The sequence below is a fragment of the Papaver somniferum genome, chromosome 11 (assembly GCF_003573695.1).
Source record: "Papaver somniferum cultivar HN1 chromosome 11, ASM357369v1, whole genome shotgun sequence".
Lineage (NCBI taxonomy): Eukaryota > Viridiplantae > Streptophyta > Magnoliopsida > Ranunculales > Papaveraceae > Papaver > Papaver somniferum.
The window spans coordinates 11,897,377-11,913,256 of NC_039368.1; the positions used below are offsets into that span (position 1 = coordinate 11,897,377).

Here is a 15,880-nt window from a genome sequence, read left to right on the forward strand (position 1 = left end):
ATTAAGGATAATTTATTGTTCGGAATCAAAATCGTGATTCAAGTTTTGTCATTCAAGATAGCCCGGAACAATGATATGTGTCACTGATGTTATTTGAGAATATTTCGAATCGATTTAGATAGAAATATAAAATTAGTATAAATCCGGATGCAAAACAGTATGCACTTCAGTCTTACGAAGTGTGAAAACTGTTATAAATTTGAAACCTTATTACATGTACTCGTGCGTGTAATAGAGTAGCTTTATGTCGACATATATATTTTTGGTACGCATATTCTTATGCACACCTTGAATATAATCTGTTAACTCGTGAACCGGATCGGTACACATACCCGTATGCAAACCGTAAAAGAACTGTGGTCACAGAACTGGTTTGGTGTCCATACCGGTACCCGTACCTGAATTGTTCCATGAACTCCGGAACTCGGTAACTAATTGTTTGTGGTATGCAAACATGCACACGTACCCAAATTTTTCCGTGTTAACTACGAAACTTGGTAGTGTTTTTGGTATGCAAACCGGTACGCGTACTGTGACTCACGAACCACTTTGGTATTTGTACTTTGTACACCTACATGCCATGTCGATTCAATTCTTACGCACATAAATTATTTCTCCGAAATAGCTTGCGTTTGAATAATCTATAAAAAACCATAGATATATTTGATCACTTTATTGTGCTTCGAGTTAAGTCTTAAGTGTTTATGAAAATGAATATTAAGCTTATAAGTTCAAATCGGCTAGTTTAGGCTAACCACCTTGAAAATAATCTTTATACACGGTTTGGTTACGTCTTACCTAACCAGAGTGTATATCTTGTTTATATAACTTAGATTTCAAACATTTATCTAACGGTGAATATTGATTTCTTAGTTTCAAAGCTATCCTAGCTTAAACCAAAAACAACCTATTCTTTGGAAGCCTATAAAAGGGGAACCTCAAACAACTGGGATCTTTGAATCCTGAAACCACTTCCCTTGGTGTGTCTAAGTTGTAACTAGATTCATCCTCTTCCTAAAACCCTTTTAGGGTTTAGTGACTAAAAATACTTCATAGGGAATCATGAAGCCAAGATCTGTTATTTTGATAGATTGAGTATCCTGATCTTGTTTGATAATTGGGTCTTACTCCATCAACAAGATAGATATAAATCATCAAAGTATTCTTCGTCTCAAACTTTGTTGATTACAAAAGTTTTGTACTTGTTAGGTGAATAATAATCTAGGGTGCACTTCGTGTAGCATAAGTCTGGATTTTAAGGTTAGTTAGACTCTATCTATATATTGCTATCGATTTACACTCCCACCTTGATCTACGATCAAAAAGGAAATCACACATGTAGACTTATCTGTGGGAGGAAGATTGGTTTGAAGTCTTTAACTGAGTTGAAGAAACTCATAGTTGGTGTGACGTCAACTAAGGGAATCAATTATGCGGAGTCTTGTTGGGATTCAAGAGGCGTAGGGAAGCGACTGTAAATGAATTGCTGGGAGGGTTTAATTCGGTCTCAACTATATTCCAAACCTAAGTTAATTGGTAGTAGGCTAGTTTCTGTAACAGCTTAATACAATTTGGTGTTCAATCTGGACTAGGTCTTGGGGTTTTTCTGCATTTGCGGTTTCCTTGTTAAAAATACTTCTAGTGTCTGTGTTATTTCTTTTTCAGTAATATATTGTTTATCTTTATAATTTAACTATCATAGCTTGTGTGTTAATCAATCACAGTAGATACGCATGACATAGTTTTTGGATACAACTTTATTGATTCTTGGATATTAGTCTTTGGTACCATCCAAGTAAACTCATCATAATTAGGTTCATAGACTTGGTTCTGTAAACTTTCTAATTGTGTAAGTTAGGAGATATAAGCTTGCCATATAATTCCTTGATTGAGATTTATTAAGTTGAACTCTAAGAATTGTGTTGGGTGTTTTCCGACGAATTTCCTAAGAAAAGTTTGGTGGTGTATTTTGGTACCCACGCGCTTTCAGTGAAGACAAATGGAGATGGAACTTGAGCAAGATCCAAGAGTATACTTTGATGAAGATAGTGTTAATATTGTTAGAATGATTCAGGTAAACAAGAACAAGAAAGATGAAGTAAGATGGATGCTTGAGAAAAATAGAAAGCTCACCACCAAGTCTCTCTATAGAAAGTTGATTAGAAGAGAGCATACTAAAAATACGAGACAAACAAGGTTCTTGGAACATGATTTGGAAAATGAATATACTGCCAAAGATCAAAACTTTCATTTAGCAATGTGCTCGTTCGATCCTGCTGTTAAATGAGAAAATAACACAGATTCTACCTCACGTTAACAAGATATTCCCCTTGTGTGGGAGACAAGAAGAAACCGTAACCCATCTCTTTATATTATCCTATTTTACTTTATCTGTGTATGCATTTCTTGGGTTCAATGTTTCTACTCTGATGAATGTGAAGCTTAAATTCCACTTTTGGTTGATAAACTGATCCGAAAGATATGAAATTAAGATATTAGGTCCCTCACATTGGTCCGACATAATGGTCATTTGTAATGTGGAAAGTTTGGTGATCAAGATGTGACGTAGTTTTTAGGAAAATAAAGCTTTTCGCTAAAAGGGAAAGTGATAACATAATTAGAATGCTTTGTGAAACTAGGAGACGAATGAGAATAAATGAACATCAGATATACTGATCAACAGTTCTCAAAAGCCTGTTGAAATTAATCTAGGAAATCCAAAAGTATCTATGTCTTTTAGTCTTAATAATGATAACTAAAAAGGGGGTTTGTCTCTAACCATGTAGGAAACTATCTTGGAGCTAGGCGCAAATTCATCTCAGGGAGCTCAGGAGAGGATGTAAAGGACATGAAGGCTTCTACAACAATCCATTGGTTACGGCAACTAAATCTTCTTAAAAGTTCAGTTGGGAAGTGATAGTATGAAAGTTCTCGAAGCTACCAAATCTTTGTTGATACCAGTAAAATTAGACAACAATACTATGTATTAAGGAACTATATTATTTGAGTTTGATTCCTATCACGGAAAACTTATACTCCCTCCGTTTCTAAAAAATAAGCTTGTTTGGTTTTCACAAAAATTAAAAAAACTAATCATTGAAGCCACTTTTACACGTTTTTTCCTAATCTATCTTTTGGTCCCCACTCATTTATTATTAGAAAAAAATGAGAGAGAAGTGGTCCCCTTTTTGTATTAGGAGAGAAAATGGAGAGAGAGAATTGGTCATTCCATGAGTATAGTAGTAAAATCATAACATTTGACTTTCCACATATGGAAACAAGCCTATTTTTTTGACATATCAAAAAAAAAACCTGCCTATTTTTTAGAAACGAAGGGAGTATGTGGTTAGATTAACAGACTTATGTTTAAGTCAGCAACTCAGTAAACATTGGGGGTATGGGTGAGATTACCCCTCTTTTGGTTAACGTGTTTCACTTACCGTATCCTAAATCTCATGGAACGTAATCTCCAGGGCTAGCCCTGTTTTATCTATTTAAAAAAAAAATGTTTCATAGGTTGTGTACAAAACTGTAGTTGATTCAAACCTCTCCTAGAAGTTGAGCTCGAGTCAGACTCGAATCAAACCTTGGGAAAAATAAAAGAAATCTAACGAGTCTAATATCCAGTTGGGATGGAATCAGATTCAGACCTCGATTAAAAAAGAGAAAGAATAAACATGGATGCTAATGAGGTTGCCGGATTACTCAGGAGAGTACCCAAACACATACAGGAAGAAAACAAAAATCCTTTCCTCTATATGGGTTTTGATACCTCCCAGTAATCCAACACCCCGTTGGTAATGTTGAAAAAAAAACGGAGTGTAGTTGTTGAATAGGTGTAGGGATGCACAAAACCGAACCTAACCGAACCAAAACCATTGAAATATTAACCGAACCGAAGTAAAACCGAATCCAACGGTTTAGGTTGTTAGTTCCAGGAAACCGACATATCTAGTTTCAGTTACGGTTTCTATCCAAAAACGTACCGAATAAACTAGATACTAGCCGTTGATTTATTAGGTTTAATCATATCCATTAGATTTAGGTATATAAGTCATTCATTAGATTTGTTAGGTTTTATTTCTTCATTCACCATCGACCAACACTAGCAACAGCCTAACCCATTTCTTCTCTTCACATTTCTTCTTCTTCCTCACAGTTAGTCACCTCCGCCATCTCACCCATCATCAGATTCAGATCCACATACTTCTTCCCCTTCTTCTTCTATCTCTATAACAAAAAGGGTAAACTTATTCACTCAATATCTTCTTGATTTTTTTTATCAACTGCATGTTTAGGGATTTTACCGATTTCAGGGTTTTTTGATTTTAGGGTTCACTGTTAAAGTTTCTCTCTATCTCTACAACAAAAAAGGTAAATATCTGTTACCCAAATCTCTTGTCAATTTTTTGTTCATCGTTATTTTAATTCAACAGTGTGTTTAAAGATTTTGATATTACGGCTTCTTGATTTCAAGCTTCATTGGTAAGGTTTTTCTCCATCCGTAGAACAAAAGAAAGGTAGATCTCTGTTACTCAAATATGAAATTATTAGTTAATTTGATGCTACAAATATGAAAATGAGGGTTTTGTGATTCTAATTTAGGTTGACTTAAAAGTGAAAAGGGGATTAGGGAAGAATAATTGGGTAAATCTAATGTTAAATCTATTCAATTGAATGAATAATTTTCTCTTATGCGATTTCCTTTGGTTTGGAGGCTTGATTGCATGAGATTTGTGTACTGTTAGTATGAGGCTTGATTTCCTTTGATTCAATTATATTTTTAAAATTGTGTACTGTTAGTATAAGATTTGTGTTGATGTATGGCATAATATTAATGGGTTCTAAGTAAAATCTGACTATACATATGTGTGGGTGACTAAAATCTTGATTATCTACAATATTGAATAATGAAATTATGTTGGCTGCATCTTGATATGTGGTGGCCGCATTTTGATATGTTGTTTGTTCCACTTACGTGAAGGTACTATTAAACTTTCCATGGAAAACGCAGCAGCACCACTTGGTAGGCATCGTCAAATTAGGGTTGGAGTGTGGGATCACTTCGATAGGCAAGGGCCACCATCAAAACATGCTATGTGTCGGTACTGTAACACAAGATTACATGCTGATCCTGTGAAGAATGGGACTGGTGGTTTGATTGCCCATCTAAAGAGATGCAGAAGCTTCGTAAGGAACAACCGGTTGTGAACTTGTGGTGTTTGAATTTTTCTTTTGTAACTAGAGATAATAAATTAGACTCTTCGCAATTTAGTTGTTTTTATTTTAATGTGTGTTGTAAGAACATCTAATGTGTTTAAAATTATGTAAAAATAACAATTTTATGACAGGTTTAGAAAAAAGTTGTCTATCAGGATTGTACAACTGACAGAAATAAAACTTGAATTTCAAATCAGTCGGTTAACCAAAAACCGACCGGAAAGCTCAAAACCGAATGAAACCGGATAGGTTAAATGGTTTCATTGGTTTCCAGTATTGGAAAACCGAGTACTTCGATTTTGGTTGTTTTTTCGTCAAAAACCGTACCGAATCGAACCATGTGCACCCGTGGGTAGGTGATATTAGGCTTTGAATGACAAAATTCGTAAACAAATCGATTCGAAATAGCACTCAACAATAAAAACCGGTAGGCGTGAGACCGCAGTAGTTAAGTTTCTTTTCTCTCTATAAAAACAAACAATCTCTTTCTTCTCTCGAAAAGTCTAGTCTCCATTTCCACATTTGAAAACGAAACCCCAAAATCCCCAATTTGACAATATCTCCTCCTCACCCTAGTTAGCAATTCGGGATTCGGCAAACGTACGGAACGGCAAACGTACGAGTATTATACGGTTTTGTAAAATCCAGATTCGGTCCAAAATTCGGTCAACGGGACGTGATTCGTCATTAATTCGGAACGGCATACGTACGTGTATAATTCGATTTATAAATGTGAGTTCGGCTCTGAAAATTCGGTATTTATATATAACAAATAATTTGTATTTATAAGGTCATAGACCAATTTTTATGCATATGTGTGAGTTATTTAAGGAAAAAATAAACTCAATATGATGATATTAATAATATATACAACATTAGTTATCCAAAAGGACGTCGTATGGTGGTTTAGATGCTTGGTTAGTGAGTTTGAGATCTCTCTCACCTTCACTTTCAAATCTCTTCAGTCGTTTTTGTTTCATAAAAATTACAACACGTCTAATATTCGGTCGTGTATGTTCGGGAGGCAGTAAAGCCCAAAAAGTGGAGTCTTTGAAAAGTAAAAGCTAAAGAATTTATGACGAATTAAGCGGACGTATAATTCGGGATACGTAAAATTCGTGAACGATTCGCGAATAATCCGGGAATGCCACATAATACGCGACTTGGGTTCGGAGTTGCAAACGTACGCGAATAAGACGGTAAAATTCGTGATACGGAAAAATTCGCGAATGATTCGCGAATCATTCGCGAACTTACTAACTAGGCTCCTCACCTCTTTCACTCGCCCAATTATTGTCCTCTTTTTCTTGATTTCAGACGCCATCTACAGGTTCCATCATATTCCCCCAATTCAAAACCCCAGACACACCAGCAATACAAACCAGTACTACTTCTACATCTCCGATGGATTAATCAAATTCAAGCATCAATCATGAATCATCATCAACAATCATCATCAGATGATTATCCACCAAATTCAATCAGTCTCAAAAAAGAAGAAGAATTAGATTGGTTAAGTAAAACAGGCGGTCTATTCGAAAGAAATTATTCAACGAAACCAAGCCCTAGCAGAAGCATCTCCCATTCAAGATCATCATCTGCATCTCAGAGATTCTTCACCAGTTTGAAATCAAAAGCATCAGTAATCGGTTTACCAAAACCACAAAATTCCTGTTTCGTTGTTGCTGCTGGTGGTGGTAGAAGGAATTCTAAGTCTACTGTACCAACGAAATCCAGATTGTTTTTTCCGAAACGATCAAGATCAAAATCATCGAGTTCTGCTCCTCCGTTGAGTGAACCTTCGTCGCCGAAAGTCTCATGTATCGGAAGAGTTAGGTCAACTAAAGAGAGTTTCGTCGCTAAGAGTCGGAGTTTCAGGTTTCGGAATTCAATTAGGTCTGTTGACGATGAATCTAAGAAAAACAGTCCTTCTTCTTCTAATAAGCCGCACAAAACTGGATTCTGGTCTAGCGTGAGATCAGTTTTCCGAATCGGTAGTGGGAAGAAGAAGAATCTATCTGGTCTTGATTCGTCTAATAAGATTTCCAAATCGCCGTCGGAGGAAGTGGTGGCGGCGGGTGAATCGAAGAGTAAAGGTCCGGCGGTGAGCGAACCACCGAGTTTAGGTGGTTTGAAACGGTTTACGTCTGGCAGGAAGTCGGGATCATGGGGAGGAGGACTGGATGATGAATCGGGTGAGTTTGAAGGACCGGTTGGTGGTGATCGTGGGTCGGTGTTTAGTCGACGTGGATCAGGCCAGCCTATGGAGATTGATTGTAGTGCTCGTGATTGGGTAACCGGAGGTCCCGCCTCTGTTTAATTTTCTTTTTTTTCTTTCGATTTTGTTTCTATGATTATTATCATTGCCAACACAATTGGGAGTATTACATGTGAAATTTGCTACTTCTTCTGGATACTTATTGTACAAACGCTGGGACACATTGTTTGTTTATGGGTCTAGACAGTACTTCTAGTCCATTATTTTGTACACCATTGCAGAAGCAGCATAAAAAAAAAACAGAAATGGAAGGGAGCCATGTGCCTTCAGCATCTTAAGCATTAAATGTTGCAAACCTTACTCGGCATCTAGTCTTGCCGGAATCTGCCAAATCTTTACCATGCATGTTTATATATATATATATATATATATATATATTTTTTTTTTCTATTTGGGGTTGCTTTGGATTGTGTAAGACTGTAAATATCCGTGAATGTTAAAATTTGTTGGATTTAATATGTTGATATTTTCAATTTGTGTTTGAAATTCGTGAATATCTACCGGACCACTGCACTCTCAATTGGCGGTTGTTTGTGTCACATCACATGGTTCCATTTTTTAAAATTTGGCACAAGTTGTGTTAAAATAACAGGACCACTCGATCTTGTCTCTGTTTTTTTAAGATTGTTTTTGGATAATACATTTAGTTAGATCATCAGACTAACTGTTTTCGTGCAGTACTTTCTCTTCTTAATTATCTACTAATATATTTTTTTTTATAATTGTGTACGGGCTGTGTTTAAGATCTTGTTTAGTTTACTTTGCCATAATAGACGCCTGCAACACGTAGTACATACTACTCCTTCCGTTATTTTTTAATACGTCAGTTTCTATGAATAAATAAATATCATTAATTTCATTTATTTTATAATATTAGCTACAAATTAGAGTGAAAAGATAGGGCAACAGTCACTAGCAGTTATTTTTCCAGAATTGGTGTAACAGATATGCAAGATAAATGTACTGATATCTTCTTTCCTTTTTTGACATTATAGAAACGTGGTATCATGTTTGAACATATAACTCCACTGTTCTCCCATTCAATGGCTGTGTGGGTCTTGCATTTTGTTTGTTTTCTTTGCTCATCACAGCTCTTAGAGAAGCTACCTGTTGTTTAGACATCTCCCTCACCTGCATCATAAATCGTCCTCAACCCAAATATGTAAATATGTGCACTTGCATATGCGAACGCGTATGTTTGTATATACGTGTAGGATGTGTTTATGTAAAAAATACCTTTTCGAGGATGGTCCAGGTGACCTTCTCAGTACACGGTGGAGTCGTAAGAGAGCCAATGTATCTGAAATATGTGTTTGTACTTTCTAAATCAGCAGCTCGTATGAGCTCCACAGGGAACCTGGAACCGGGATGACCAATTTCTGCCTCCGAACGCAATTTCTTTAAATGACCCTCCAACTGTAAACTCAAGCAACCCCAAATTCTATCCTTCAGACGGAGTATCCAGAAATACTTCTACAAATTCAAATATAGCAAGGAAATGAAATACTGCTACAGTTACCTGGTTGAGTAGAGGGTCTGGGATTCCGAATCGATACAAGATTGCAATGACAGAAAAACAGCCATCAGCGGACTGGTGAACCATATGCTGTTCAACATCGTAACTGCAATCATCCAACAACACTCATTGTAAACTACAACAGTATGTGAAAGAACATGGTAATAGCGACTCATCAAAATGATTACAAACCGAATTCCATCAATAGTATGTTCAGACGGTGAATGCCAATGTGTCTGTATCAACTTGTACTGCTTGCCACCTATATTTATCGCACCAGCGCCATTCCCGAATAGTAACTGTCCGCATAATGTCACATAAGGTTGATTAACTTGTAACAAAAATTCAAGAGAATAAATGGTAATATTCACATACCTGTATATTGACGATATTGTCAATCAGAGTTGCATTTACATCTTTGTAATCTCTGGTTAAAGGCTCAAGTTTGGGGTTATAAACTGCAGTTTTCTTTACAATGTTTACAGGTGATTGAGCCTCTCCATTTTCGCACATAGCGAATGATGGATCTAAAGTTGCCCACTTGTCCGGACCCTTATGTCCGCTATAACTAAAGTCAGGTTCTTCTACTTCATTAAACAAAAACACACCAAAAAAAGAAGCTTATTAGATAAGATCATAGGATTAGTTCTCAAGGATTTTTCTCTAAATACACACCTGCAAATGAACCAGAGGTTAGGACTAACGTAACTGCCAGCCCGAGAACGAAAATGGCGATTCCAGTAACCATTGTTGATGTTGTTGCTGTTTTTATCTGTTCTTACAAGTAACAAAGGAAAGAACGTGATCTATTAATATAACTTCGAACATGAAGATTAACTTCCTGAAAAACAAGAAGAATTGATAAGGCAAATAAATGACAATGGCAAGATTATCTCAGAAATTTAAAGCGATTTCATTGTATATGTCATTGTTCCTCTCTTCCAGTAATCTTCTTTCTCAATTTGCAAATCCACAAGGAGATGATATGGAAAATGCTTCGATGTGATCGGCCGGGTAACGTACTCCATTTCCCATCTTGATTATATGATCAGTATTATGGAAGCATTATCGTCAGTCAGTTAATGGTTACATGGTCATCATCGGTTAACCGTCAACTTCAAAACGCATCATGTGTAGTTAACCAAAATGTAACAACATTTTGTGGATTTTGTTTCAACTTTTGCTCTTCATTTTGGCGCTTAGCCATATAAGTGGAGATTTACTAGTTTCACAACACAAGGTGTACACATTACTTCATCCTACTCTAAGTCTTGCATGAACGTCTACTTCTTAGAACTTCCTAGCTTTATTTATGATCTCTTAGAAAAACACAGTTTCAGAATAATTTCTAAAAACAAAAAATATTATGCGAAGTAAATTGTTTTTGCTTCTATTTCAGAGATTAGCTTATGCTTTTGATTTTTGGTATCCAAGCAAGCAACTGATAAGTTTTCTTATAGTATTAAAAAAATAAAATGACTTCCAAAAAAGAACAAGAAAAAACCCGTGGACCATTTGCAAACAAGGGAGTTGACTTTGTCAATAGTAAAGCTTACAGATGTTTATGGGTAACAAATTAATAAAATTTACCTCCAAGATTCCACCATAAGAATGAACGGCATCCATGAGTCGTCTCCGCAAATCTGACAGTAAGCATTTATGAGTCTCACCAATCTTATCATCAACAGTACTTCCGACCGGAAACTCCAGATTTGCTCTGTTCGTAAAACACACGAATCTCTCATCTTTAGTTGCATTTGGAAGATGAAATAAAGTAATTTGAAAGCTTCGCGGATGCAAATGTGGATGTTTATCAAGCAAATTTGAAGATTTTATAAAAAAAATCTTGTATTGACGGTACTGCGGATCCTTTATTCTTGCAGCTGCTAAAAATGTGGATAAAGAAGCCATTTATGGTTCGGCGGATTGAACAGAAGTTCTCCGGGAGGGAGACAGCTAGACGACTGCTGGGACGTAGCTTAGAATTTCAGCCGGAGCTTTTCGTGATGGAAAATAAAAACTAACACAAAAATTCCTGTCCACAAATGCTATCATATTGATGTTTAGTTGGGAAATTGTGGCTATAGAGGTTCGAACTCATGACCAACTCAGAAAAGGGACAACGCCCATATCAAAAAATAGAGATAGGTTTAAATATCTCAAACTGATAGTATTTACTATTAAGGTGTGCGTCAAAACCTATCCAACAAGAAGAAATAGAGCAGTTGAGAAATGCATCCAAAACCTATATGTATATAGCTCATGTCTCTGGAATTCTCCTCCTACTACGATAGAACTGAAGCAGTTGAGAGAAATGCATCAAAAATTAAACATCAATAAGTGCAGGGGATTTAAAAAGGGATCTTGCAATATTTATGACCAAGGAACTAAAAAGAGCCAAGGGGGATGGATTGACGAGAGAATAAAGGAGGAGGGGAAACACAATTAAATGTGTTAGAGAATAAAGGAAATTACATAGCTTCACTTTTGATCCTTTTCCAGTCGAGAAAAAAATCTATAAACCAAATCAGATAATGCAGCATAATCTCACCATTAAGGATTTTTGTTTTATCAATAACTGTATGATTGGCTTTCATTTTTCTTGATTGTATTTTTCTAGTTTAGAAGTTTATAAGGAGATTTTCTACAGTGCCAGTCAATTTGATTATCTTGAAGGTAGGAGGAACTCAAAGAAAAGAATAGCAGCCATGGCTGGCATAATGGCCAAACCAGAGGTACAAGGACGGATCATGGCAAGTATAATATGCTGGCTTCTAGGAGTTGGGTGCCTTCTTTCTTGGAACAGTATTGTGACAATACAAGATTACTATCAACACTTGTTCCCGGTATGTGTCTACCTTTTGCTTTTACTTGAATGTGTTGCTAAAGGATCAAACTTACATTGCTTTCTTTCATTGATGCAGGATTACCATTCGGCTAGGGTGCTCCCAATTGTTTGTTGTACTAACAATTACTGCTATACTAACATACTATGAGGCAACACTGAACACAAGAAAACGAATTATTTCCGGATGTCTACTTGTTTTTCTGAGTAATGCAGCAATCATAGTTATAAGTAGTCACCTCCTCTCGCATGTTATCATACATTAAGCAGTTTCATCTTTTTGTTTGCTCACCTGTGGAACATTTTGTTCTTCCGTTTGTTTCATAGTTGGACCTAGCAACATCTGGAGGTGGGGGGCTTGGGAGGTTCATTGGTCTCTGCTCAATTGTTGTAATTGTTGCAGTTGCGCAGGGGTCTCTTGAAGGTGGGCTGTTTGGAGATCTCTCTATGATGTGTCCTGAGTTTATGCAGGTAATATTTATCTTTTTTCTTGGCTCAATTTTCTCTTTTTACTGGTTTGTTAGTACTGAAATATATTCCGAAACAAATACAGAATTTTCCGAGTGGCATGGCTGCATCAGGGATCCTACGTCATTTTTGCGGTTGATAACAAAAGCATCTTTTGAAAATTCCAGGAGTGGACTTCGCAAGGGTGCAAGTAAGTTGCACATCATCAGGAACCAACAACGCGACTTTCCATGTTCATACACGGCCGGACTAAAATTTGTAACATCTGAATTTTCCTTGGTACTCAGTGGATCTCTCATGAATCTTATATCTCATTATCTGTTGCAGTGGTGTTTCTCTCAAATGCCACATCTTTTATGTTGTTGTGTGCTCTCCTCTATGCATTTTTCTTCGCAAAACTACCAATTGTCAAGTACTATAGGTCCAAGGCAGCTTCGGAAGGGTCAAAAACAGTTGCAGCTGGCACGGAAATGCAGCAAATCGGAATAGTATAATACTTTCTTTCTTTTCATCTTGTCCAACTCGTTATTTACTATTAGGCCGAGAAATAAGATTTAGGAGTTTTTGAATTTCAGGCTGATGAGGAGGATGGCCATAAACAACAACTGGAGCGCCTGACCACTAAACAGTTGCTAATTCAAAACCTGGACCTTGCAATGGCAATACTTCTAATACACGCATTGACATTGTCGATATTCCCTGGGTTCTTATCTGAAGATACAGGGAAACATAGCTTAGGTTCCTGGTAATCTCTCTTCCCTGTGTGCCGAGTAACAAATCATTTGCGGGAGCTTCTTACACTTTTGTGGTTCTTCTTTATGAATTCAGGTATGCGTCTGTTTTGATAACAGTGCATAATTTTCTAGATTTTGTTGGGAGATACCTTCCAGTCTCAGAAGGCATATTATCAAGAAAGGTCGTCCTGGGTGCAACTCTGTCTCGTTTCTTACTCATACCATGCTTCTATTTTACGGCCAAGTCTGGATGATCTTTTTGACATGGTTCTTAGGATTAAGCAACGGATATCTCACACTTCGCGTCTTTACAATGGCACCCCAAGGTTACAAGGTTGGTTCACTTGATCAGAAACGCATCTCTTTTTAATGTTTTAACGACTTTCTGATGCTCATTGTACGTACGTTCTCTGGGTCCAGAGCAAAACGCGCTGGGGAATTTGTTTGCACTTTTTCTGCTTATAGGGGTATAGCATTAAATTGGATGTGGCTCATTGGTAAAGGCTGGTGAATGTTATTTCGTTTGAATCCCTTTATGTTGCTTTTTACTTATGACGACAAACACCAAATTGGATGCTCAAAACTAATAGTCCTATATGGGCTATCAGCTACCACAAAATTCTCAAACTCAAACTATGAGCCTCTCCATTCACAGTTGATTGGTTTTACTTTCTTTTTGGTTTTACTTTTTACCATCATTGCATTATCCAAATCAGTTTTCCAAACATTGGCAGTGAATCCAAACTTGCAGCTTCATGGCTATGGCATTCCCACATTGGGTGATACGATTATGAGAACTATGTTCATATAGTATTAGGATTTTTTTTAGGCTACTTCAAAGGATATATTCTGTTTAAGGTCAAATTCTTACAGGGTGTGCAAATAGTTGTTCATTATGCAGCAGCCAGCTTGCTTAAGATATCAAGAGAATCAATAATATGTTTATTGGTAAGAGAATTCAAGATTGAACACCTAAATATCAAAAATTAGGACATATATAAATGTAATAATTGTGTGCCTTTACTATTTCCAAGCTTCTACTCGCCTCCCGTTCAATTTCTGTAGAGGCCTTGCATTTCTTTGGTACGATTTACCCAGTGCTGCCTTTAGTGCAGCTACTTGTTGTTTGGAGATCTCCCTCACCTGCAACATCATAGCCTTTCACCCTGTTATAGTTACACACCATGAATACACATACCAAATGTATTTGTTTTTGAAAAGATATGAATACCTGGCCAAGAATAGTCCAGATAACTTGCTCAGTACACGGTGGAGCAGTAAGAGAACCAAGGTATCTATAATATGGTATTGTACACTTCAATTCTTCGGTTCTAACAAGTTTGATAGGAACCTTTTTGACAGTCCATATGCGCACCTTCTTGTTCATTTTATGTAACTGGTCCTTTACCTTTAGATATCCAAGCAGACGGCCAAAAAAAACAACAACAAATGATTACACTTCCCACATTCATAACATCAAATATGATACCGTGTTCAAAACCTACGAGCTTAACTAATCTTGAAAACCGGCTAACAAGGTTCAAAATGACAGAAAAGTGGGAAGAGATCTTACTTGAGAGACGAACGAATCGGGTTTTCCTAATCGATACAGGATTGAAATGACAGACAAAGTAGTGTTGTCATCGGATTTGTGAACTAGATGAAGCTCTACATCATAGCTGTAAATTCATAGAATGTAAAAATTCATCAATGAATTACATAAGAATTTAATTTACAAACAAGAAGAAAATATACTCAAGTTAAGGTAAATAGTGCCAACCGAATTCCATCAATGGTATGTTCAGAAGGAGAATGCCAATGTGATTGCAATAAATTGTGCTTCTTTCCGTCTATAAGGACCGAACCTACACCTTCCCCGTATAACAACTGCATATGTAATTGTGTATGTGAACCCACCATATTTTACGCGTAATCCCGAAATCTTAAGGTTGGAATGTAATTTACATCATTGTAATCTCTAACTTGTGGCAGGAGGTTTGGATTATAAACGGCATCGTTCGTTTCGATGTTTATAGGTGATTGAATTCTTCCTTTGGAACACGCAGCATAAGCTGGACTTAACTGACTCCAATACGGCGGACCAGTATCTCCACTATAAGTAAAGTTCACAACTTCTGGAAACATTTAAAAAAAAAATTAGTATACGTACATAAACAGACCATGCTCGATCATGAATAGAGTTCATGCTGACAAATTTATGGATGGTAAAAAGAACTAATTAACGAGCATTCTTACGTGCGAAAGAAGTTGCACAGAGCAGTGTAGTTGCTATACCGAGAATGCAAATGGTTATTTGAGAAGTCGTCATTTTTACTTCTTCTGTTTTCTATATGTTCAATCAGTCTTGTTTGACATTGGGTTTATAGGTGGGATGGAATTTGGACTTATTGCAAATTTTCACTAAACGTTGCAATTTACAACGCTAAAACATTATTCTAGAAAAGTTGGATAATATCCTCCTGTTCCTTTGTTATCAACCATGACAGTTGGTATATGATGGTGTCTAACTCGATTACTTAGAGTCCGATTTAAGGAGGATCTTGCTTACAGCAAACCGTCTATAAAATTCTGTTTAGAATAAATTGGTTAAAAAGACCAAAATCAACAATTTTTGGGTGAAAATGACATTTAGATTTTGATACTGTTTAAATGGACAAAAATGTAAAAATAGTCGGGATGTAAACAGTTTCATCATACCAATTTTTAAATACTTTTTCTATTTTTTTGGTGTCCATTTCACCCATAATAATTTTTACTCGTCCATTTGAACCATGTTTTAAAAATATTTGGACAAATAA

General features: G+C 36.5%; 3 protein-coding genes and 1 pseudogene across 4 annotated transcripts; 2 read left to right on the forward strand and 2 right to left on the reverse strand.

The window, feature by feature from the left end:
- Positions 1-6,512: 6,512 nt before the first annotated feature.
- Positions 6,513-7,954, forward strand: LOC113320552 (uncharacterized protein At1g76070-like). The gene has a single exon (XM_026568459.1). It carries the CDS (start codon positions 6,653-6,655, stop codon positions 7,538-7,540), a length of 888 nt encoding a protein of 295 aa, XP_026424244.1. The 5' UTR covers positions 6,513-6,652; the 3' UTR covers positions 7,541-7,954.
- Positions 7,955-8,358: 404 nt separating this feature from the next.
- On the reverse strand, positions 8,359-11,020 carry LOC113323704 (alpha carbonic anhydrase 1, chloroplastic-like). Of its 2 annotated transcripts, none has more exons than XM_026572050.1 (7): positions 10,605-11,020; positions 9,690-9,786; positions 9,390-9,598; positions 9,207-9,313; positions 9,018-9,120; positions 8,735-8,914; positions 8,359-8,629 (listed from the first exon to the last, which is right to left on the reverse strand). In XM_026572050.1, the coding sequence occupies exons 1-7, from the start codon at positions 10,923-10,925 to the stop codon at positions 8,504-8,506; spliced, it is 1,143 nt and encodes a 380-aa protein (XP_026427835.1). In that variant the 5' UTR covers positions 10,926-11,020; the 3' UTR covers positions 8,359-8,503. The 2 variants fall into 2 exon arrangements, with proteins under 2 accessions (XP_026427835.1, XP_026427834.1); XM_026572049.1 differs by having other exon boundaries at positions 9,390-9,601.
- A 702-nt stretch (positions 11,021-11,722) lies between these two features.
- LOC113324110 lies at positions 11,723-13,572 on the forward strand (annotated as a pseudogene).
- A 512-nt stretch (positions 13,573-14,084) lies between these two features.
- Positions 14,085-15,390, reverse strand: LOC113324111 (alpha carbonic anhydrase 1, chloroplastic-like). Its single transcript, XM_026572446.1, has 6 exons — positions 15,318-15,390; positions 15,045-15,196; positions 14,842-14,948; positions 14,635-14,740; positions 14,293-14,469; positions 14,085-14,204 (listed from the first exon to the last, which is right to left on the reverse strand). Exons 1-6 carry the CDS (start codon positions 15,388-15,390, stop codon positions 14,085-14,087), a joined length of 735 nt encoding a protein of 244 aa, XP_026428231.1.
- Positions 15,391-15,880: the final 490 nt, after the last annotated feature.